Source organism: Capricornis sumatraensis, chromosome 19, assembly GCF_032405125.1.
Source record: "Capricornis sumatraensis isolate serow.1 chromosome 19, serow.2, whole genome shotgun sequence".
Lineage (NCBI taxonomy): Eukaryota > Metazoa > Chordata > Mammalia > Artiodactyla > Bovidae > Capricornis > Capricornis sumatraensis.
The window spans coordinates 63,418,004-63,441,197 of record NC_091087.1 but is presented as its reverse complement, the minus strand read 5'-3'; the positions used below and the strand labels follow the sequence as shown (position 1 = coordinate 63,441,197).

The following is a 23,194-nucleotide window of genomic DNA, read 5'->3' as shown; positions in this document are numbered from 1 at the left end:
GATTTTATTCTAATCATAATGAAATCCACGGAAGTGTGTTAAACAGGAGAATGATACTGATTTATTCTTTTTAAAAATATCACTTTGGCTGCCATGTAGAGAACTGACTCTTGAGGGCAAATGACAAGAATGGGGGAGCTTCCCTGGTGGCTCAGAGGTTAAAGCGTCTGCCTGCAATGCGGGAGACCTGGGTTCGATCCCTGGGTCGGGAAAATTCCCCTGGAGAGGGAAATGGCAACCCACTCCAGTATTCTTGCCTGGAGAATGAAGGAAATTGGTGAGCAGCTGTTGCCACTTTCCACACAGGAGATGCTCTGGAGTACTTGGGATGAGCAGTGGAGACAGTGAGAAGTCACAGTGTTCAGGATACAGTTTGAAAGTAGAGCTGATATGACCTCCAGGTGGAATGGGGATGAAGGAAACAGATATTAAGGATGAATCTTAGATTTCTTACTTGAACAATCAAGTAGATTACAGTATCATTTACTGAGATGCTGAAGACATGGGTAGAAAACACTGGGAAGTAGCAGTAAGTATTAAGGTTAGAGTTACAACTGGGAATCTTTACTCATTACTAAATTCAAAAGAGTTGTTGAAAAATATTATCTCTACTTCCTAATCTTTGATTCACAGCCCAGACCACTTCACTGAAATTCCTGTTAATCACAATCACCAGTCACCTTCACATCAGTCACTTTTCTCCTTTATAGCTTCTCACCAGTCAAGACTTTTAATCACTCCTTCATTCCTAAAACACTTAAAATACAGCACATCAGTAAAGAGGCATTTTCTTTTTTTTTTTTTTTAATTTTAAAATCTTTAATTTTTGCATGTGTTCCCAAACATGAACCCCCCTCCCACCTCCCTCCCCATAACATCTCAGTGAGTCATCCCCATGCACCAACCCCAAGCATGCTGTATCCTGCGTCAGACATAGACTGGCAATTCAATTCTTACATGATAGAATGCCATTCTCCAAAATCATCCCACCCTCTCCCTCTCCCTCTGAGTCCAAAAGTCCGTTATACACAGCTGTGTCTTTTTTCCTGTCTTGCATACAGGGTCGTCATTGCCATCTTTCTAAATTCCATATATATGTGTTAGTATACTGTATTGGTGTTTTTCTTTCTGGCTTACTTCACTCTGTATAATCGGCTCCAGTTTCATCCATCTCAACAGAACTGATTCAAATGTATTCTTTTTAATGGCTGAGTAATACTCCATTGTGTATATGTACCACAGCTTGCTTATCCATTCATCTGCTGATGGACATCTAGGTTGTTTCCATGTCCTGGCTATTATAAACAGTGCTGCGATGAACATTGGGGTACATGTGTCTCTTTCAATTCTGGTTTCCTCGGTGTGTATGCCCAGCAGTGGGATTGCTGGGTCATAAGGTAGTTCTATTTGCAATTTTTTAAGGAATCTCCACACTGTTCTCCATAGTGGCTGTACTAGTTTGCATTCCCACCAACAGTGTAGGAGGGTTCCCTTTTCTCCACACCCTCTCCAGCATTTATTGCTTGCAGATTTTTGGATCGCAGCCATTCTGACTGGTGTGAAGTGGTACCTCATTGTGGTTTTGATTTGCATTTCTCTGATAATGAGTGATGTTGAGCATCTTTTCATGTGTTTGTTAGCCATCTGTATGTCTTCTTTGGAGAAATGTCTATTTAGTTCTTTGGCCCATTTTTTGATTGGGTCGTTTATTTTTCTGGAATTGAGCTGCATAAGTTGCTTGTATATTTTTGAGATTAGTTGTTTGTCAGTTGCTTCATTTGCTATTATTTTCTCCCATTCAGAAGGCTGTCTTTTCACCTTGCTTATAGTTTCCTTTGTTGTGCAGAAGCTTTTAAGTTTAATTAGATCCCATTTGTTTATTTTTGCTTTTATTTCCAGAATTCTGGGAGGTGGATCATAGAGGATCCTGCTGTGATGTATGTCTGAGAGTGTTTTGCCTATGTTCTCCTCTAGGAGTTTTATAGTTTCTGGTCTTACATTTAGATCTTTAATCCATTTTGAGTTTATTTTTGTGTGCGGTGTTAGAAAGTGATCTAGTTTCATTCTTTTACAAGTGGTTGACCAGTTTTCCCAGCACCACTTGTTAAAGAGATTGTCTTTACTCCATTGTATATTCTTGCCTCCTTTGTCAAAGATAAGGTGTCCATATGTGTGTGGATTTATCTCTGGGCTTTCTATTTTGTTCCATTGATCTATGTGTCTGTCTTTATGCCAGTACCATACTGTTTTGATGACTGTGGCTTTGTAGTATAGCCTGAAGTCAGGCAAGTTGATTCCTCCAGTTCCATTCTTCTTTCTCAAGATTGCTTTGGCAATTCGAGGTTTTTTGTATTTCCATACAAATCTTGAAATTATTTGTTCTAGTTCTGTGAAAAATATGGCTGGTAGCTTGATAGGGATTGCATTGAATTTGTAAATTGCTTTGGGTAGTATACTCATTTTCACTATATTGATTCTTCCAATCCATGAGCATGGTATATTTCTCCATCTATTAGTGTCCTCTTTGATTTCTTTCATCAGTGTTTTATAGTTTTCTATATATAGGTCTTTAGTTTCTTTGGGTAGATATATTCCTAAGTATTTTATTCTTTTCATTGCAATGGTGAATGGAATTGTTTCCTTAATTTCTTTTTCTACTTTCTCATTATTAGTGTATAGGAATGCAAGGGATTTCTGTGTGTTGATTTTATATCCTGCAACTTTACTATATTCATTGATGAGCTCTAGTAATTTTCTGGTGGAGTCTTTAGGGTTTTCCATGTAGAGGATCATGTCGTCTGCAAACAGTGAGAGTTTTACTTCTTCTTTTCCAATTTGGATTCCTTTGATTTCTTTTTCTGCTCTGATTGCTGTGGCCAAAACTTCCAGAACTATGTTGAATAGTAGCGGTGAAAGTGGACACCCTTGTCTTGTTCCTGACTTTAGGGGAAATGCTTTCAATTTTTCACCATTGAGGATAATGTTTGCTGTGGGTTTGTCATATATAGCTTTTATTATGTTGAGGTATGTTCCTTCTATTCCTGCTTTCTGGAGAGTTTTTATCATAAATGGATGTTGAATTTTGTCAAAGGCCTTCTCTGCATCTATTGAGATAATCATATGGTTTTTATTTTTCAATTTGTTAATGTGGTGAATTACATTGATTGATTTGCGGATATTGAAGAATCCTTGCATCCCTGGGATAAAGCCCACTTGGTCATGGTGTATGATCTTTTTAATGTGTTGTTGGATTCTGATTGCTAGAATTTTGTTGAGGATTTTTGCATCTATGTTCATCAGTGATATTGGCCTGTAGTTTTCTTTTTTTGTGACATCTTTGTCAGGTTTTGGTATTAGGGTGATGGTGGCCTCATAGAATGAGTTTGGAAGTTTACCTTCCTCTGCAATTTTCTGGAAGAGTTTGAGTAGGATAGGTGTTAGCTCTTCTCGAAATTTTTGGTAGAATTCAGCTGTGAAGCCGTCTGGACCTGGGCTTTTGTTTGCTGGAAGATTTCTGATTACAGTTTCAATTTCCGTGCTTGTGATGGGTCTGTTAAGATTTTCTATTTCTTCCTGGTTCAGTTTTGGAAAATTGTACTTTTCTAAGAATTTGTCCATTTCTTCCACGTTGTCCATTTTATTGGCATACAACTGCTGATAGTAGTCTCTTATGATCCTTTGGATTTCTGTGTTGTCTGTTGTGATCTCTCCATTTTCATTTCTAATTTTATTGATTTGATTTTTCTCTCTTTGCCTCTTGATGAGTCTGGCTAGTGGTTTGTCAATTTTATTTATCCTTTCAAAGAACCAGCTTTTGGCTTTGTTGATTTTTGCTATGGTCTCTTTTGTTTCTTTAGCATTTATTTCTGCCCTAATTTTTAAGATTTCTTTCCTTCTACTAACTCTGGGGTTCTCCAATTCTTCCTTTTCTAGTTGCTTTAGTTGTAGAGTTAGGTTATTTATTTGACTTTTTTCTTGTTTCTTGAGGTATGCCTGTATTGCTATGAACTTTCCTCTTAGCACTGCTTTTATAGTGTCCCACAGGTTTTGGGTTGTTGTGTTTTCATTTTCATTAGTTTCTATGCATATTTTGATTTCTTTTTTGATTTCTTCTGTGATTTGTTGGTTATTCAGAAGTGTGTTGTTCAACCTCCATATGTTGGAATTTTTAGTAGTTTTTCTCCTGTAATTGAGATCTAATCTTAATGCATTATGGTCAGAAAAGATGCTTGGAATGATTTCGATTTTTTTGAATTTATCAAGTTTAGATTTGTGGCCCAGGATGTGATCTATCCTGGAGAAGGTTCCATGAGCACTTGAAAAAAAGGTGAAATTCGTTGTTTTGGGGTGAAATGTCCTATAGATATCAATTAGGTCTAACTGATCTAATGTATCATTTAAAGTTTGCGTTTCTTTGTTAATTTTCTGTTTAGTTGATCTGTCCATAGGTGTGAGTGGGGTATTAAAGTCTCCCACTATTATTGTGTTATTGTTGATTTCCCCTTTCATACTTGTTAGCATTTGTCTTACATATTGCGGTGCTCCTATATTGGGTGCATATATATTTATAATTGTTATATCTTCTTCTTGGATTGATCCTTTGATCATTATGTAGTGGCCTTCTTTGTCTCTTTTCACAGCCTTTGTTTTAAAGTCTATTTTATCGGATATGAGTATTGCCACTCCTGCTTTCTTTTGGTCTCTATTTGCGTGGTATATCTTTTTCCAGCCCTTCACTTTCAGTCTGTATGTGTCCCTTGTTTTGAGGTGGGTCTCTTGTAAGCAGCATATAGAGGGGTCTTGTTTTTGTATCCATTCGGCCAGTCTTTGCCTTTTGGTTGGGGCGTTCAACCCATTTACGTTTAAGGTAATTATTGATAAGTATGATCCAGTTACCATTTACTTTATTGTTTTGGGTTCGGGTTTATACACCCTTTTCGTGTTTCCTGTCTAGAGAATATCCTTTAGAATTTGTTGGAGAGCTGGTTTGGTGTTGCTGAATTCTCTCAGCTTTTGCTTGTCTGTAAAGCTTTTGATTTCTCCTTCATATTTGAATGAGATCCTTGCTGGGTACAGTAATCTGGGCTGTAGGTTATTGTCTTTCATCACTTTAAGTATGTCTTGCCATTCCCTCCTGGCCTGAAGAGTTTCTATTGAAAGATCAGCTGTTATCCTTATGGGAATCCCCTTGTGTGTTATATGTTGTTTTTCCCTTGCTGCTTTTAATATTTGTTCTTTGTGTTTGATCTTTGTTAATTTGATTAATATGTGTCTTGGGGTGTTTCGCCTTGGGTTTATCCTGTTTGGAACTCTCTGTGTTTCTTGGACTTGGGAGATTATTTCCTTCCCCATTTTAGGGAAGTTTTCAACTATTATCTCCTCAAGGATTTTCTCATGATCTTTCTTTCTGTCTTCTTCTTCTGGGACTCCTATAATTCGAATGTTGGAGCGTTTCATATTGTCCTGGAGGTCTCTGAGATTGTCCTCATTTCTTTTAATTCGTTTTTCTTGTTTCCTCTCTGAATCATTTATTTCTACCATTCTATCTTCTATTTCACTAATCCTATCTTCTGCCTCCGTTATTCTACTATTTGTTGCCTCCAGAGTGTTTCTGATCTCATTTATTGCGTTATTCATTATATTTTGACTCTTTTTTATTTCTTCTAGGTCCTTGTTAAACCTTTCTTGCATCTTCTCAATCCTTGTCTCTAGGCTATTTATCTGTGATTCCATTTTGATTTCAAGATTTTGGATCATTTTCACTATCAATATTCGGAATTCCTTCTCAGGTAGATTCCCTACTTCTTCCTCTTTGGTTTGGTTTGGTGGGCAACTCTCCTGTTCCTTTACCTGCTGAGTATTCCTCTGTCTCTTCATCTTGGTTATATTGCTGCATTTGGGGTGGCCTTTTTATATTCTGGTAATTTGTGGAGTTCCCTTTATTATGGAGCTTCCGCACTGTGGGTGGGGTTCTATCAGTGGCTTGTCAAGGTTTCCTGGTTAGGGAGGCTTGTGTTGGAGTTCTGGTGGGTGCAGCTGGGTTTCTTCTCTCTGGAGTGCAGTGGAGTGACCAGTAATGGGTTATGAGACATCAAAGGTTGTGGAATAATTTTGAGCTGCCTATATATTGAAGCTCAGGGGAGTGTTCCTGTGTTGCTGGAGAATTTGAGCGGTATGTCTTGTTTTGGAACTTGTTGGCCCTTGGGTGGAGCTTGGTTTCAGTGTAGGTATGAAGGCATTTGATGAGCTCCTATTGCTTAATGTTCCGTGAATTCAAGAGTTCTCTAATGTTTTCAGGCTTTGGATTTAAGCCTCCTGCTTCTGGTCTTCAGTTTTATTTTTACAGTAGCCTCTAAACTTCTCCATCTATACAGCACCGATGATAAAACATCTAGGTTAAAGACGAAAAGTTTCTCCGCATTGAGGGACGCTCATAGAGGTTCACACTGAACTGTGCTTCAGAGAGACATGATCCAGCTTCATCCAACAGAACACAAGCACAAGTCCCCCCATCAGGAAACCTTCACACTAGTCCAGCCCCACGATGGAGGGCAGATTGCACAACTAAGAGGAACTATAACTCTCCAGACAGGAAGAGGACAAAACACCTCAAAGTTCCTGTAACTGATGCTAGAGACTGCCCTGAGTGGCACCTCTGTCCACGCAGGGTTGGCGGTTGGGGCTCCGCCCTCTGTATTTCAGTTAGAGTTCCTGTCTTCCTGAGCAGACAACTTTAACAGAAGCTGGGAGCAGCTCTTGAATCTAAAGAGGCATTTTCAAGTCAGTGCAGTCATGTTCCAGATGCAAGTTCAAATCTCCCTGCCCTCTGAGATATGGTCATTAATCGTCTGTACACACATGCTACAACCTGGAAAGTCAGCCGCCTTGCCTCAGATTTCTTTGAATTTCAGAATGAATTAATTTGGTTATAAATTGTGTCTCTTTTCCTACTTGGCCATACCTGTGCTACACTATGTCAGCCTAGATGGAAATTTAGTTCCTTTTCTTACTTTGCCCAAACTGTAGAATATAGTAAGTAAATACTAAGTTTTTGGTTTTATAGCAGACTTTATTGAAAATTTGATGAGGAGATTCATGTTGCAGAAATGTAAACAGCTATGGAGTGACTGTATCTCTGTTCTTAAAAGTCCTTTGACTATTTTTGAAATTCAGACAGCAGTACTCTGTCAAACTGTCCTGGCTTACTTTTTATATTCTCTTTTCTCATTTTTTTTCAGAAAAATTAATTCTCTCATTTCTCGTGCATAAATTTTGACTTTGTCCAGGTCCAGCCCTTTGTATATCTAAGAATAGATTGCTGGGTTGAGGGGTTGGAAATGTCTTGCCTCTGACTGGTTTTTCCTGTTAGTCTCTCCCTGACTCCTTGGTATCTTCCAGAAATCCCTCCAAGTGTCTTGGCCACTGATGACAACTTTCCCCATTCTCTGTTGCTGTTCCAGATTTATTCTTATTTATCTATATCTCCTGCCATCTCTATGGGATTGGGAAAGTGAACAGAAAGGAAATATGGGGCCTCTCAAAGCAGAAGTTATTCTCTAAGTTATAAATGTGCAAACCCTGTGATCCAGCAATGCCATTTCTAGGGATAGATCCTGTGGCCAATTGTATTTCCTAAAGATGTTCAAAACAGTATCTCCCACATGACATGTTCTTCTGCTGTATGACTTTGTCAGGCCCCCTTCAAGGAAATTAACCTTCATTCCTCATACTTTGGAAAATAAGAATCAACCTATTTTTAACTGATGAAAAATGAGGTGATACACCTATTTTTTTAAACAATGAAATAGTTCCTTTACATAATTTTTAAAAAATCCTTAGAAGAAAGAAATAATTAATTATTTAAGAAATGCAAATCAAAACTGCAGTAAAGTACCTTCTCATTAGTCAGAATGATGTAGAGAGAATTCAGATCACTCAGTCATGTCCAACTCTTTGTGACCACATGGACTGTAGCCTGCCAGGCTCTTCTGTCCATGGAATTCTCCAGGCAAGAATACTGGAGTTGGTAGCCATTCCCTTCTCCAGGGGGTCTTCCTGACCCAGGGATTGAACTCAGGTCTCCCAAATTGTAGGCAGATTCTTCACCATCCGAGCCACCAGGGAAGCCCCCTTGGTCAGAATGGCCATCATTAAAAAGGCTACAGGGACTTCCCTGGTGGTCCAGTGGCTAAGACTCCATGCCCCCAATGCAGGGGGCCCAGGTTCAGTCCCTGGTCAGGAAACTAGATTCCTCATGCCACAACAAAAATCAAAGATTAAGACCTAGCACAACCAAATAAATATATTTCTTTAAGTCTACATATAATAAATGCTGGAGAGGGTGTGGAGAAAGGGGAACCTTCCTATGCTGTGGGTGGAAACTTCCTACACAGTTGGTGGAAAACAGTATAGAGGTTCCTCAGAAAACTAACAATAGAATTGCCAATTATTAGCAATCCCACTCCTGGGCATGAATCCAGACAAAACTACAATTCAAAAAGATATATGCACTCCTATGTTCATAGCAGCACTATTAACAATAGCCAAGACATGGAAACAACTTAAATGTCCATCAACAGATAAAAGGATAAAGAAGACACAGTACTAATATACAATGGAATATTCAGTTCAGGTCAGTTCAGTCACTCAATCGAGTCTGATTCTTTGCGACCCCATAAACGGCAGTATGCCAGGCCTCCCTGTCCATCACCAACTCCCAGAGTTTACCCAAACTCATGACCATTGAGTCAGTGATGCCATCCAACCATTTCATCCTCTGTCATTCCCTTCTCCTCTTGCCCTCAATCTTTCCCAGCATCAGAGTCATTTCAAATGAGTCAGCTCTTCACATCAGGTGGCCAAACATTGGAGCTTCAGCTTCAACATCAGTCCTTCCAATGAACACCCAGGACTGATTTCCTTTAGGATGGACTGGTTGGATCTCCTGGCAATCCAAGGGACTCTCAAGAGTCTTCTCCAACACCACAGTTCAAAAGCATCAATTCTTCGGTGCTCAGCTTTCTTTATGGTCCAACTCTCACATCCATACATGACTACTGGAAAAACCATAGCCTTGACTAGATAGACCTTTGTTGACAAAGTAATGTCTCTGCTTTTTAATATGCTGTCTAGTGGCATCCCACTCCAGTACTCTTGCCTGAAAAATCCCATGGACAGAGGAGGCTGGTGGGCTGCAGTCCATGGGGTCGCTAAGAGTCGGACATGACTAAGCAACTTCACATTCACTGTTCACTTTCATGCGTTGGAGAAGGAAATGGCAACCCACTCCAGTGTTCTTGCTTGGAGAATCCATCTATGGGGTCGCGTAGAGTCGGACACGACTGGGGCGACTTAGCAGCAGCAGCAGCAGCAGCAGGTTGGTCATAACTTTCCTTCCAAGAAGTAAGCATCTTTTAATCTCATGGCTGCAGTCACCATCTGCAGTGATTTTGGAGCCCCCAAAAATAAAGTCAGCCACTATTTTCACTGTCTCCCCATCTATTTCCCATAAAGTGATGGAACTGGATGCTATGATCTTAGTTTTCTGAATGTTGAGCTTTAAGCCAACTTTTTCACTCTCCTCTTTCACTTTCATCAAGTGATCTGCATATATGAGCTTATTGATATTTCTCCCAGCAATCTTGATTCTAGCTTGTGTTTCCTCCAGCCCAGCATTTCTCATGATGTATTCTGCGCATAAGTTAAATAAGCAGGGTAACAATATACAGCCTTGATGTACTCCTTTTCCTATTTGGAACCCATCTGTTGTTCCATGTCCAGTTCTAACTGTTGCTTCCTGACCTGCATACAGGTTTCTCAAGAGGCAGGTCAGGTGGTCTGGTATTCCCATCTCCTTCAGAATTTTCCACAGTTTAAAGGCTTTGGCATAGTCAATAAAGCAGAAATAGATGTTTTTCTGAAACTATCTTGCTTTTTCGATGATCCAACTCATGTTGGTGATTTGATCTCTGGTTCCTCTGCCTTTTCTAAAACCAGCTTGAACATCAGGAAGTTCACGGTTCACGAATTGCTGAAGCCTGGCTTGGAGAATTTTGAGCATTATTTTACTAGCATGTGAGATGAGTGCAATTGTGCAGTAGTTTGAACATTCTTTGACATTGCCTTTCTTTGGGATTGGAATGAAAAGCGACCTTTTCCAGTCCTGTGGCCACTGCTCAGTTTTCCCAATTTGCTGGCATATTGAGTGCAGCACTTTCACAGCATCATCTTTTAGGATTTGAAACAGCTCAACAGGAATTCCATCACCTCCACTAGCTTTGTTTGTAGTGATGCTTTCTAAGGCCCATTTGACTTCACAGTCCAGGATGTCTGGCTTTAGGTGAGTGTGAGTGAGTCCACCATCATGATTATCTGGGTTGTGAAGGTCTTTTTTGTATAGCTCTTCTGTGTATTCCTGCCACCTCTTCTTAATATCTTCTGCTTCTGTTAGGGCCATACCATTTCTGTCCTTTATCGAGCCCATCTTTGCACGAAATGTTCCCTTGATATCTCTAATTGTCTTGAAGAGATCTCTAGTCTTTCCCATTCTATTGTTTTCCTCTATTTCTTTGCACTGATTGCTGAGGAAGGCTTTCTTATCTCTCCTTGCTATTCTTTGGAACTTTGCATTCAAATGGGAATATCTTTCCTTTTCTCCTTTGTTTTTCACTTCTCTTCTTTTCAGAGCTATTTGTAAGGCCTCCTCAGACAGCCATTTTGCTTTTTTACATTTCTTTTTCTTGTGAATGGTCTTGATTCCTATCTCCTGTGCAATGTCACAAACCTCCATCCATATTTCATCAGGCACTCTGTCTATCAGATCTAGTCCCTTAAATCTATTTCTCACTTCTACTGTATAATCACAAGGGATTTGATTTAGGTCATACCTGAATGGCCTAGTGGTTTTCCCTTTCTTCAATATAAGTCTGAATTTGGCAATAAGGAGTTCATGATCTGAGCCACAGTCAGCTCCCAGTCTTGTTTTTGCTGACTGTATAGAGCTTCTTTGCCAGGGTCCAGCCCTGGTGGATCCAGGGTAATTCGAAGGGGAGATGGAGTCGGCATCCTAGGAAAAAGCTATTTAATTAGAAATATAAAGAGAGATTAGAAAAGGATAGTATAGTAGGAAATATTAGTGGAGAAAAAGGCTGAATAACTTGGTTTACGTGGAAAACCAATAAAACTCCAAGACAAGGAATTTGCACCATCTATGTAGGCCACAGTTGCCTGCTTGAATAGCGGAGGGTGCCCTGCCTTGGGCTCCCTCTTGCGTAGGTCTTAGAAGCCAGGGCAAGTAAATAGACATGGTGAGCCTCCATGCTCCAGATGGGAATTCAGCCAGAAAAATGGAGAACAAGAAAGAATGACATGGGGGAATCAGTCTTTCCAGAAACTGATCCTTTTTCTTTATTTTCATGTTTGCTTATATACTTTTTGTTACACATAGAAATAGAATACAGAGTCACGTGGGGTCAGCAGACCTGACCCTTGTCAAAATCAGGTGCTTCATATAAATGTATACAAAGGTCTTAGGGGTTTTACATCATCTTCTGGCCATGAGTCCTGCTGACATTTTATGGCCCTTTCTGATAATGGTCAGTCAACCAGAAAACTTATTTTTTCCAGGGGTGATTTTTTCTTAAACCAGGCACCACCCTCTGAAGGTACCAGATAAAGTTGCATTCCTATAGGGTGAGGGTGCAGGGGGTTATAATCAAGAAAGGAATTTACTTAGCCTAAGATTTAACATGATTAATAGCAAAGGTTAATACTTATTTCTCTTATATGCTAGTTATATTCATTAATGTGTATAAGGGCAAAGAATGTGGAGACTTAGCAGCAAATATTGGCCCAACAAATGAAAACCCTTCACCAGTATAATTTCTAACCAACCCACTCTACTAATAATTTCTAACTTCTCAAAAGAATCTGTATTTAGAAAGTTTAAAGCATCTCGTGCCTCTCACGGTTGGAAGGCTGTATACAATCACATGTGGCTGGACGAACCTGCTCAGGCAGGCTAGAGAAACTTCACAGGAGTTTGTAAGTTGAACACTCTGTCACACCCAGGAATTTTTATTGACTGAAGCTGCAAGTTAACTCCTTCTCCTAGAGAGGTGGTGGGGGACAGCCCCCTGTAAATTCATAGGTATGGGTGAGAGCATAAAACAGTAAAGTAGGCAGACTCTGGTTTTGGGGGTAGATGCTCGGGAACAGGGGGTCTCCTGAGGCTCGATCCCACCTTTGCGTATGCCAATCCTCCTTCCTCATGACCTTTGCCATGGGCGGAGTTCCTCACACTGGCTCCTGGCATCTCCCCCTTTTTTATTTCTTAAAGCAGTCAGATGCAGCTCAGTCACAAGCTTCTGAATGTTCTGCTGAAGAATCCTGACAATACAAGGAAGAATGATTATAAGAAGTAAAATTAGAGCACCAACAGCAGAATTTTTTTCCAGAAATAAAGTTAGAGAAGGTATGGAAAAAGTCATTAGCAGCTCCAGCAGCAGTAAAATCCAATAGAATATAATCAATCTGATTTCAGTGTTGACCGTCTGGTGATGCCCATGTGTAGAGTCTTTTCTTGTGTTGTTGGAAGAGGGTGTTTGCTATGACTAGTGCGTTCTCTTGGCAGAACTCTATTAGCCTTTGCCCTGCTTCATTCTGTACTCCAAGGCCAGATTTGCCTGTTACTCCAAGTGTTTCTTGACTTCCTACTTTTGCATTCCAGTCCCCTGGAATGAAAAGGACATCTTTTGGGGGGTGTTAGTTCTAGAAGGTCTTGTAGGTCTTCATAGAACCATTCAACTTCAGCTTCTTCAGCATAACCTGTCGGAGCATAGATTTGGATTACCATGATATTGAATGGTTTGCCTTGGAAACGAACAGAGATCATTCTGTTGTTTTTGAGATTGCATCCAAGTACTACATTTTGGACTTTTTTGTTGAAAGCCATTTTGGTGGCTACTCCATTTCTTCTAAGGGATTTCCTGCCCATGGTAGTAGATACAAAGGTTATCTGAGTTAAATTCACCCATTCCAGTCCATCTTAGTTCACTGATTCCTAGAATGTCGATGTTCACTCTTGCCATCTCCTGTTTGACCACTTCCAATTTGCCTTGATTCATGGACCTAACATTCCAGGTTCCTATGCAATATTGCTCTTACAGCATTGAACCTTGCTTCTATCACCAGTCCCATCCACAACTGGGTGTTGTTTTTGCTTTGGCTCCATTCCTTCATTCTTTCTGGAGTTATTTCTCTACTGATCTCCAGTAGCATATTGGGCACCTACTGACCTGGGGAGTTCATCTTTCAGTGTCCTATCTTTTCATACTTTTCATGGGACTCTCAGGGCAAGAATACTGAAGTGGTTTGCCATTCCCGTCTCCAGTGGACCACATTCTGTCAGACCTCTCCACCATGACCCATCCATCTGGGATGGCCCCACACGGCATGGCTTAGTTTCATTGAGTTAGACAAGGCTGTGGTCCATGTGATCAGATTGGCTAGTTGTCTGTGATTGTGGTTTCAGTCTGTGTGCCCTCTGAAGCTCTCTGTCAGCGCCTACCATCTTACTTGGGTTTCTCTTACTTTGGACATGGGTGATCTCTTCACAGCTGCTCCAGCAAAGTGCAGCCACTGCTCCTTATGTTTCACGTTGAATATCTCCTCTCAGCCACCACCCCTGACCTTGTACATGGGGTAGCTCCTCTCAGCCACCACCCCTGACCTTGGACATGGGGTAGTTCCTCTCGGCTGCTCCTGTGTTGGTGCAGCCACTGCTCCTGTGCACAATGGAATATTACTCAGCCATAAAAAAAGGAAATAATGCCCTTTGCAGGAACATGGATGCAGAAACATGCATGTAGAAATTATCACACTAAGTGAAGTAAGTCAGAAAGATAAAGATAAATACCATATGATATCACTTATATGTGGAATCTAAAGTATGACAGAAATGAACCTATCTATGAAACAGAAACAGAATCATGGACATAGAGAATAGACTGGTGGTTGCCAAGGCGGGGGTGGGTAGAAGGATGGATTGGGAGTTTGGGATTAACAAATGCAAACTTCTGATTCATATAGAATGGGTATCCATATAGACTGGATAAACAACAAGGTCCTATTGTATAGTACAGGGAACTACACTCAGTATCTTGTGATAAACCATAATGGAAAAGAATATGTAAAAGAGAATATGTATATGCACATATATATATATGTTGGTATGTATGTATAGCAGAATCATTTTGTAGTACAACAGTAATTAACACAACGTTGTAAATCAGCTATACTTCAATTTAAATTTTTTTTTAACTTTTTAAAAAGACAGAAAAAAAGAAAGCAGTAATGTTCTATTTTCAAGAGTGCTGCTGTAATTTAAACACCAAAACTTGATTTCCACAGAACCTATCCTTCACTGGAAACTTGGCACTGTGATGAACAAAAGAACAATCCAGCAATTATATCCACATGTGGTAGATCTCAAAACGACAAAGTGTCCCTGTGCCAATGATGTGGCATTACTTGGCTTCGTTATGAACACAACACTTAATGGTAAGTTTGTGACTTTATTCAGAATTGGGGATGGCATTTTGTATTATATGACAGTTATGTTTAGTTGGCAGTACAAGTTAAACATGCAGGCATAATGGAGTGAAAATGTTTCCTAAAAATACCTAAGAACTTTGTCATTTTCCCTTGTCTGCTTGCTAGTGTGATAAACTTTTTTCTCTGTGACATTTTGCCATGTTACTACTAACTTTAATGTCTCTCCAAATTTCCTTGATACTCTGGTGATTTATGTTTGGAAATACCTACTGCTTCTGTACAGCAGAGGATAAAAAGGTTTATCAGAAAGTGAAGTCACTCAGTCGTGTCTGACTCTTTGCGACACCATGGACTGTAGACTATGAGGATCCTCCATCCATGGAATTTTCCAGGCAAGAGTACTGGAGTGGTCTGCCATTTCCTTCTCCAGGATATCTTCCCAACCCAGGGATCGAACCCAAGTCTCCCTCATTGCAGGCGGTTGCTGAAAGGTAGTTGCTGAACCACAAAAATATGCCGGGATTCTTGGCCTCTGGAGAATAATTCAGTCTGGGGCCAGAGATGAATGAGGCTTGATTGCTCAGAGTTTTTGTGTAATAAAAGTTTTATTAAAGTATAAAGGAAATACAGAAAGCTTCTGACATAGGCATCAGAAGAGGGCAGAAAGAGTACCCTCTTGCTAGTGTTAGCAGTGGAGTTATATACTCTCCAATGAATCAAAAGTATGTCTAAAGGTTGTAAAGACCTCACCAGACCTACACCCATAATTTACATTTTAAGATAACAGGATTAGCCAGAAGGTTTAATCTAGAGACTGTCCTCAGACAGGATACATTATTGTTATATAATCCTAAGGAATGTGAGGGGGAAAAAAGTTTATCCTTTCTTCTTCCTTGAGAGTTCCAGACCGCTCTCTCCTTGGGGACCCCTAGACTTCTTATCAACCTGCCTAGGAAATGACTCTCTCAATGCTTTACTGTCTGAGCCACCAGGGAAGCCCCACTTGATACTCTGTCCTCCATTAATATGTTCTTTCTTCCCAGAGATAATTCATTGCAGTTCTAATCCATCTTCTATTCCTGCCACACGTAAATATGTAAAGTTGTTCTGAGGTATCACATTATTTTGTTAAGTGTTTTTCTATTATTATTATAATTAATAGCATCCTACACTTTTCAATTACTAATCGTCTTATTCTAGATTGTTTTTCATAGGTCATTGATGACTTCAGTGACCCCAAATCTGATATTTCTAAAGGAAAAAAAATAAATAAAAGAACTAAAAGATAGGAAACAAATTTTATTACCCCTAGATTATATGTGTATCTATATAAAAATCCAAAAGAATCAACAGACAAACTATCAGAACAAGTATGGGAATGCTATGGAATTGACAAACGTATCAGTATATAAAAACCACTCCACTAAAGACTGATTAAAAGATTATAAATTTAAAAACCCTATTCAGAAAGTAATAGGGACCTATAAATAAACCAAAAAAGACTTGCAAGGCTTGTGTAGAAATTATAAAATTTTAATGAAGGCTATAAAGAGAGACTAAAAATGATTTTATGTAAAAATGTTAGTTCTCTCAAAATTTATCAATCAATTCAATACAAATCCAAGAAAAATTACAGCTGTACTTTTGTGTATATGGAAATTGATAAGCCAATACCAAAATTCATGTGGGAGTCTAAAGCAACACGACTAACAAACATGACTTTAAGGAATAAAACAGCATAATAGGTTGCCCTACCATGATAGAGTAATAGATTCAAGTAATACACACTGGTATAGGGATATATAGATAGCCTTGCCCCAAGTTTCTTTGAATTCCAATGACTTGCAGTCTTTTAATTATCCTAGCTCCAGCCTGCTTGTGCAGAATTAGTTCAGTGAGAAACTGTGTCTCATTTTCCTCTCTCTCATCCAGATGGAAACTCAGCTCCTTTTCTAGCTTTGTTCCATGGATGCAAGGCCAGGGCCCCTTCCTCTTTTCTCTGTCCAAACCTGCCATACTTTTGTGAGACACAGGAGAGGAGCCAGTCTCTGCATCCTGCCACACCCCCAAGAATCATAGGAGAGAAGGCAAGTCTCAGTTCCTCAGGGTCTCACTCACTCGATCACTTCAACATCTCAAGAGAAGGAACTTTTGGAAACCTGTTTTTAGATGAACCCACTTTTTCCCTCAGCTGGCCATTGGTGTGCTGAAGCAGAAAATAAATTCCCACAGTATCAGGCTGCCACTGACCATTCCTTTGTGAGGCTTTGGTTCATCTGCCCTCCCCACACCAATGAAGCTTCATCCCAAATGGAGTCAATGGTGAGAACAGGAATCCAGGAGCCTCATATGGTCCATATGTTCCAGTCTGGAATTATTACCCATCTTCCTCCTCTATGACACTCCTAATACATCCATCATGCCTCTCACCCCAATTTTATGTCACTACAGAAACCCAAGCCTCCAGGTCACTTTCGGTTACTTTATACCACATACTATTCTGAATTTCCTTTAATTTCACCCAGACAACATTCAGAAAACTAATACTGTGGTATCTGGTCCCATCACTTGATGGCGAATAGATGGGGAAACAAAGAAACAGTGACAGACTTTATTCTGGGGGGCTCCAAATCACTGCAGATGGTGACTGCAGCTGTGAAATTAAAAAGACGTTATGATCAACAAAGACAGCATATTAAAGAGCAGAGACATTACTTTGCCAACAAAGGTCTGTCTAGTGAAAGTTATGGTTTTTCTAGTAGTCATGTATGGATATAAGAGTTGGACTATAAAGATAGCTGAGCGCTGAAGAATTGATGCTTTTGAACTGTGGTGTTGGAGAAGACTCTTGAGAGTCCCTTGGATTGCAAGGAGATCCACCAGTCAATCCTAAAGGAAATCAGTCCTGAAGATTCATTGGAAGGACTGATGCTAAAGCTGAAGCTTCAATACTTTGGCCACCTGATGCAAAGAACTGACTCATTAGAAAAGTCCCTGATGCTGGGAAAGATTGAAGGCAGGAGAAGGGGACAACAGAGGATGAGATAGTTGGATGGCATCACTGACTCAATGAACATGAGTTTGAGTAAACTCCAGAAGCTGGCGATGGACAGGGAGACCTGGTTTGCTGCAGTCCATGGAATTGCAAAGAGTTGGACACAACTGAGCAACTGAACTGAACTGAAACGTAGGTCCATCTCCATTCTCCCAAATCCATTCATTGGAATATGTGGTCTGTTATCAGTAAATTCCCCCATACTACTAATCTTTTCTCTGAATGGTCCCCTCAATTGCTGTAAAGAGTAATCTGGCCAATCCCAGTTATCATTCTTTTCTCTGCAGCCGTCTCACATGTTTGAGTCTCAAGGAGTCATTGTCCTCATTCCTTAAGGGCTACTTCTTAATAATTAACTCCTGTCTTCTCCTTGAAAATGTTCAGTCCCTTTGTAGTCAGACTTTACTCCCTCTAACTCTTCTTGGCTGCCAGTGTATGACAACCTTCCCATCACTCACTTTCATTGATGAGTTTAGCATCTGGACCCCTACCTTTCTCCCCACCTTATTTTTGTTACTATTTTTGGTGATTTCACCACCCATATGGACCAATGCTTTCAAGGCCTGTTCTTCCCCAGTGATCTTTCCCCCGTCTTACTTCTGTGGTCATTTTCTTGACCTTGTTGTCTCTAATATTGTTACTGCCTCCAAAATCTCCACTACAATCATCTCATGCTCTGTGCACTACCTTCTATACTTTTGTCTTACCCTAGTATTCACAGTCTGACATTTGGATTTCTTGGAGACATCAATACGTTTTCTCCGCCACTTTTTTTTCACTACACAACATACTTACTTTTTCACCATAATTTTGTCTCTCTTTATAAATACTTCTGTAACTTCTTTGCCCTTCTCTTTCTTTCTTGCCTGCATAATCCGACCTGTCATTAAAACCATCTCTACTCCATTGGCAGAGCAGAATATTAGTAGACAAAAGTTGCACACCAGTCTCTTTAAAATTCCACCAGCTGGTCTCAGCATAAATTCATGATTTCAAGTCTCAAGTGGGTACTCAGAATGACCCAGAAATCCCACCTCTCTTCCTTGGGATGTTTATTTTCCCATTCTGCAGAGTGACCTGGTCACACCTCTTCCCACTCCTCAAGTGCTGTGCCTCACCTCCTTTCCCTCTCTGCTCTCAGCTGTGCCTTTAATACTTGATGTACACTCATTATCAGAGAAATGCAAATCAAAACCACAATGAGGTACCATTTCACACCCGTCAGAATGGCTACGATCCAAAAGTCTGCAAGCAATAAATGCTGGAGAGGGTGTGGAGAAAAGGGAGCCCTCTTACACTGTTGGTGGGAATGCAAACTAGTACAGTCACTATGGAGAACAGTGCGGAGAGTCCTTAAAAAACTGGAAATAGAACTGCCTTATGACCCAGCAATCCCACTGCTGGGCATACACACTGAGGAAACCAGAACTGAAAGAGACACGTGTACCCCAATGTTCATTGCAGCACTGTTTATAATAGTCAGGACATGGAAGCAACCTACATGTCCATCAGCAGATGAATGGATAAGAAAGCTGTGGTACATATACACAATGGAGTATCACTCAGCCATTAAAAGGAATATATTTGAACCCATTCTAATGAGGTGGATGAAACTGGAGCCGATTATACAGAGTGAAGTAAGCCAGAAAGAAAAACACCAGTACAGTATACTAATGCATATACATGGAATTTAGAAAGATGGTAATGATAACCCTGTATGCCAGACAACAAAAGAGACACAGATGTATAGAACAGTCTTTTGGACTCTGTGGGAGAGGGCGAGGGTGGGATGATTTGGGAGAATGGCATTGAAACATGTATAATATCAGATATGAAACGAATAGCCAGTCCAGGTTCGATGCATGATACTGGGTGCTTGGGACTGGTGCACTGAGACGACCTAGAGGGATGGTATGGGGAGGGAGGAGGGAGGGGGGTTCAGGATCGGGAACACGTGTATACCTGTGGTGGATTCATGTTGATGTGTGGCAAAACCAATACAATATTGTAAAGTAATTAATCTCCAATTAAAATAAATAAATTTATTTTTAAAAAATACTTGATGTAGAAGATCAAGACTGATCACAAGGCATTCCATCACCGCTTCTTCACTCACCTGTCACCTTACCTGCCTTAGTACTTGCATGCTTTGCCTTCTTGCCTGTTGCATTGTGAGAAATCTCTCTGCTGTGCCTAAGGCTGCCCATCACTCCTTGTGTCCTGCATCCTATTCTCTCCAATCACCTGGAGAACCTTACTCCTGCGTCTGTCCTGCAGTTCTCACCTTTCTCTCCTATATCATCACTCTGTCCCTCCTCAGTGGATTAGATGCATTAGTATACAAACATACCCTAATATCCTCCATCTTAGCCAAAATCTTCATTTATCTCACTTTACCGCCATCCCTCATTCCTCTGTTCCCCTTCAAACAAAATGATTGGGAGAATTTATTGTAGATGGCATTACATTTTCCACCTTCCTATTTTATCTTCAGTTCAGTTCAGTCGCTCAGTCGTGCCCGACTCTTTGCGACCCCATGAATCACAGCATGCCAGGCCTCCCTGTCCATCACCAACTCCTGGAGTTCACTCAAACTCATGTCCATCGAGTCAGTGATGCCATTCAGCCATCTCATCCTCTGTTGTCCCCTTCTCCTCCTACCCCCAATCCCTCCCATTGTCAGGGTCTTTTCCAATGAGTCAACTCTTCACATGAGGTGGCCAAAGTATTGGAGTTTCAGTTTCAGCATCAGTCCTTCCAATGAATGTTCAGGACTGATTTCCTTTAGGTTGGACTGGTTGGATCTCCTTGCAGTCTAAGGGACTCTCAAGAGTCTTCTCCAACACCACAGTTCAAAAGCATCAATTCTTCAGTGCTCAGCTTACTTCACAGTCCAACTCTCACATCCATACATGACCACTGGAAAAACCATAGTCTTGACTAGACAGATCTTTGTTGGCAAAGTAATATCTCTGCTTTTCAATATGCTATCTAGGTTAGTCATAACTTTCCTTCCAAGGAGTAAGTGTCTTTTAATTTCATGGCTGCAGTCACCATCTGCAGTGATTTTGGAGCCCCAAAAAATAAAGTCAGTCACTGTTTCCACTGTTTCCCCATCTATTTGCCATGAAGTGATGGGACCAGATGCCATGATCTTCGTTTTCTGAATGTTGAGCTTTGAGCCAACTTTTTCACTCTCCTCTTTCACTTTCATCAAGAGGCTTTTTAGTTCCTCTTCAGTTTCTTCCATAATGGTGGTGTTATCTGCATATCTGAGGTTTTATCTTCATTACCCTGCAAATCAGATTGTTCCTACCATTGTTCTGAAACAATTCATTCTAAGGTCACCCATGATCTCCGTGTTGTCAATTCCAACAGTCAATTCTTTATCCTCATTCTACTCTCCCTCCCAGCAGAATTTGACACAGTTAACTAATTTACTTCTCAACAGAACACTTTATTCTTTTGGCTTCCTTACACCACCTATAGTTACATTTATCTTACCTCATTGGTCAATCCTTAGTTTTCTAAACCGGCTCATTTGTTGTGACCCCTAACATGTCAATGAAATAAGGCTTTGTCCTCAACTCTACCAGATCCTCTCCGAGAAATGTAATCTAGTCCTTTGGTAATAATGCCACCTTCAGGCTGATGATCCCTGAATTTGTATTTCTGGTGCTGACCACTTCCTTGAGACCAAACTCCCACACTTAATTGTCTGTTTTATACTTCCTATTGGTATCTAATGAGCATCTCTGATATAACAAAGCTAAGCCAAAATTCTTGATTCATCTCCCTTTAAAATCTGTTCCTATCTAGTACTTTTCATCCTAATGTATATCCAATTACTCAAATATAAAATTTAGCATTGACTTTTGACTGTTCTTACTCTGATGACATTCCAGGATGAGGCCACATCCAGTGTCTATCCTCAGCATGACCACTTCTCTCCTCTGGTAAAATCTTAGGCCAAGATAACAATGGTTTTCCATGAGACTAATTCACAGCCTCTCAAGTGGTCTCCCTGTTTCTAACCCTAGTACAACCCACGATCCAAACAGTCACCACAATGATCTCAAGTGTAAAACAAATCACACTACTTTCTGGCTTCAAACATTCCAGTGGCTTCCCGTTGCCCATTAGAATAAAATCCAAAATCATTGCAATGGTCTACATCAGCTTCTGTAACCCTGAGATACAATTATGGCCAGTTTGTCACAGAGAATAGCCTGCAACTTAATTTCAGCATAAAATATCAACCAGAATAAGCTTTTATTTTACTACTTACCTCTCTATTAAACATTTCTAGACTTTGCCGGAGTCTGCTCATGTGATATGCTTAGCTTTTGCCTTAGGAAAGCAAAGCTTGCCTTTAGCTTTCCTCTTTCTGGAAAAAGTGGATGATGATAGCATTTTCTTCCATATCTTTCCCTACACAGAAAATATCTAGGAGTTAAAACACACACGTCAGAATCTGAGTGATGCTGCATTCATCTTTTAGAAACAAAGCATATGCATTAGATTATCAACTCTCTTCAGGCTCCTTCTACCACCTGCATAGTTATATGCGTGTTGACTAGATTTCATATTAATGTTCCACATTTAAAACACAAAAGATGCTTAACATTCCTTCTATGGCCAAGGAAAGGTAAGATCAAGGAACAAAGTGGTTTCGGTATTTGCAACATGTTCAGTCTCTTTTTAATAAGTTCTCAAAGTTTGAATGAAGTAAAGTGTTAGTTGCTCAGTCATGTCTGACTCTTTGCGACCCTGTGCCCTGCAGCCCACCATGCTCCTCTGTCCATGGAATTCTCCAGGCGAGAATACTAGTGAAAGTGAAAGTCACTCAATCGTGTCTGACTCTTTGCGATCCCATGGGCTGTACAGTAGATGGAATTCTCCAGGCCAGAATACTGGAGTGGGTAGCCTTTCCCTTTTCTCTAAGGGAAAGAATACTAGAGTAGGTAGCCATTCCCTTCTCCAGGGGATCTTCCCAACCCAGTGATTGAACCAGGGTTTCCTGCATTACAGGCAGATTCTTTACCATCTGAGCCACAAATAGATTCCCTTATTAACAATTTATTCTATTTTAAAAATCACAATAAAGCAAATCACTTTCAAAAAATAAAGTAAATCAAACACAACTTCTTCCCTCTTGGGTTTTGCATTTTAATGTTTTTTTCTGGAATTTTTGTATTGTTCACTATAATTGTATTCTTGAAATAGGGACATATTTTTGCTTGGAAGGATATTATCAGGAAGGAAAATTTCTTTCTGTATCCTCATATGTTATGACTGGGGGCCTCCCAACTAACGAAGACATTAGCAGGAGAAAAGGCATGTACTTTTTATTAATATTTATAATCATGGGAATTCCCAGAAGAGAAATGAAACTCAGAGAACTAGTTAAACTTGGAGGCTTATATACCATCTTAACAAAGGAAAGGAGTCTAGACCTCAAGGGACAAGAAATTGTGACGTGATGAGGAAATTTGTGGGTGGACTCATGGAAGATAAGACTTATTTTATAGAAGTCTGTTTATTCAGACTCATTTTGGAATCATCTCCCTGTCTCTGGTGAGAAGA

General features: G+C 40.1%; 1 protein-coding gene across 1 annotated transcript in view; it reads left to right on the top strand.

Moving 5' to 3' along the window:
- Window positions 1–23,194, top strand: part of CATSPERB (cation channel sperm associated auxiliary subunit beta) — a 136,181-nt gene that overhangs the window by 35,760 nt on the left and 77,227 nt on the right. Inside the window, exon 6 of the mRNA XM_068990985.1 lies at window positions 14,410–14,559. Within this exon, the coding sequence (XP_068847086.1) occupies window positions 14,410–14,559 (150 nt within the window). The remainder of the gene's footprint in view (window positions 1–14,409; window positions 14,560–23,194) is intronic.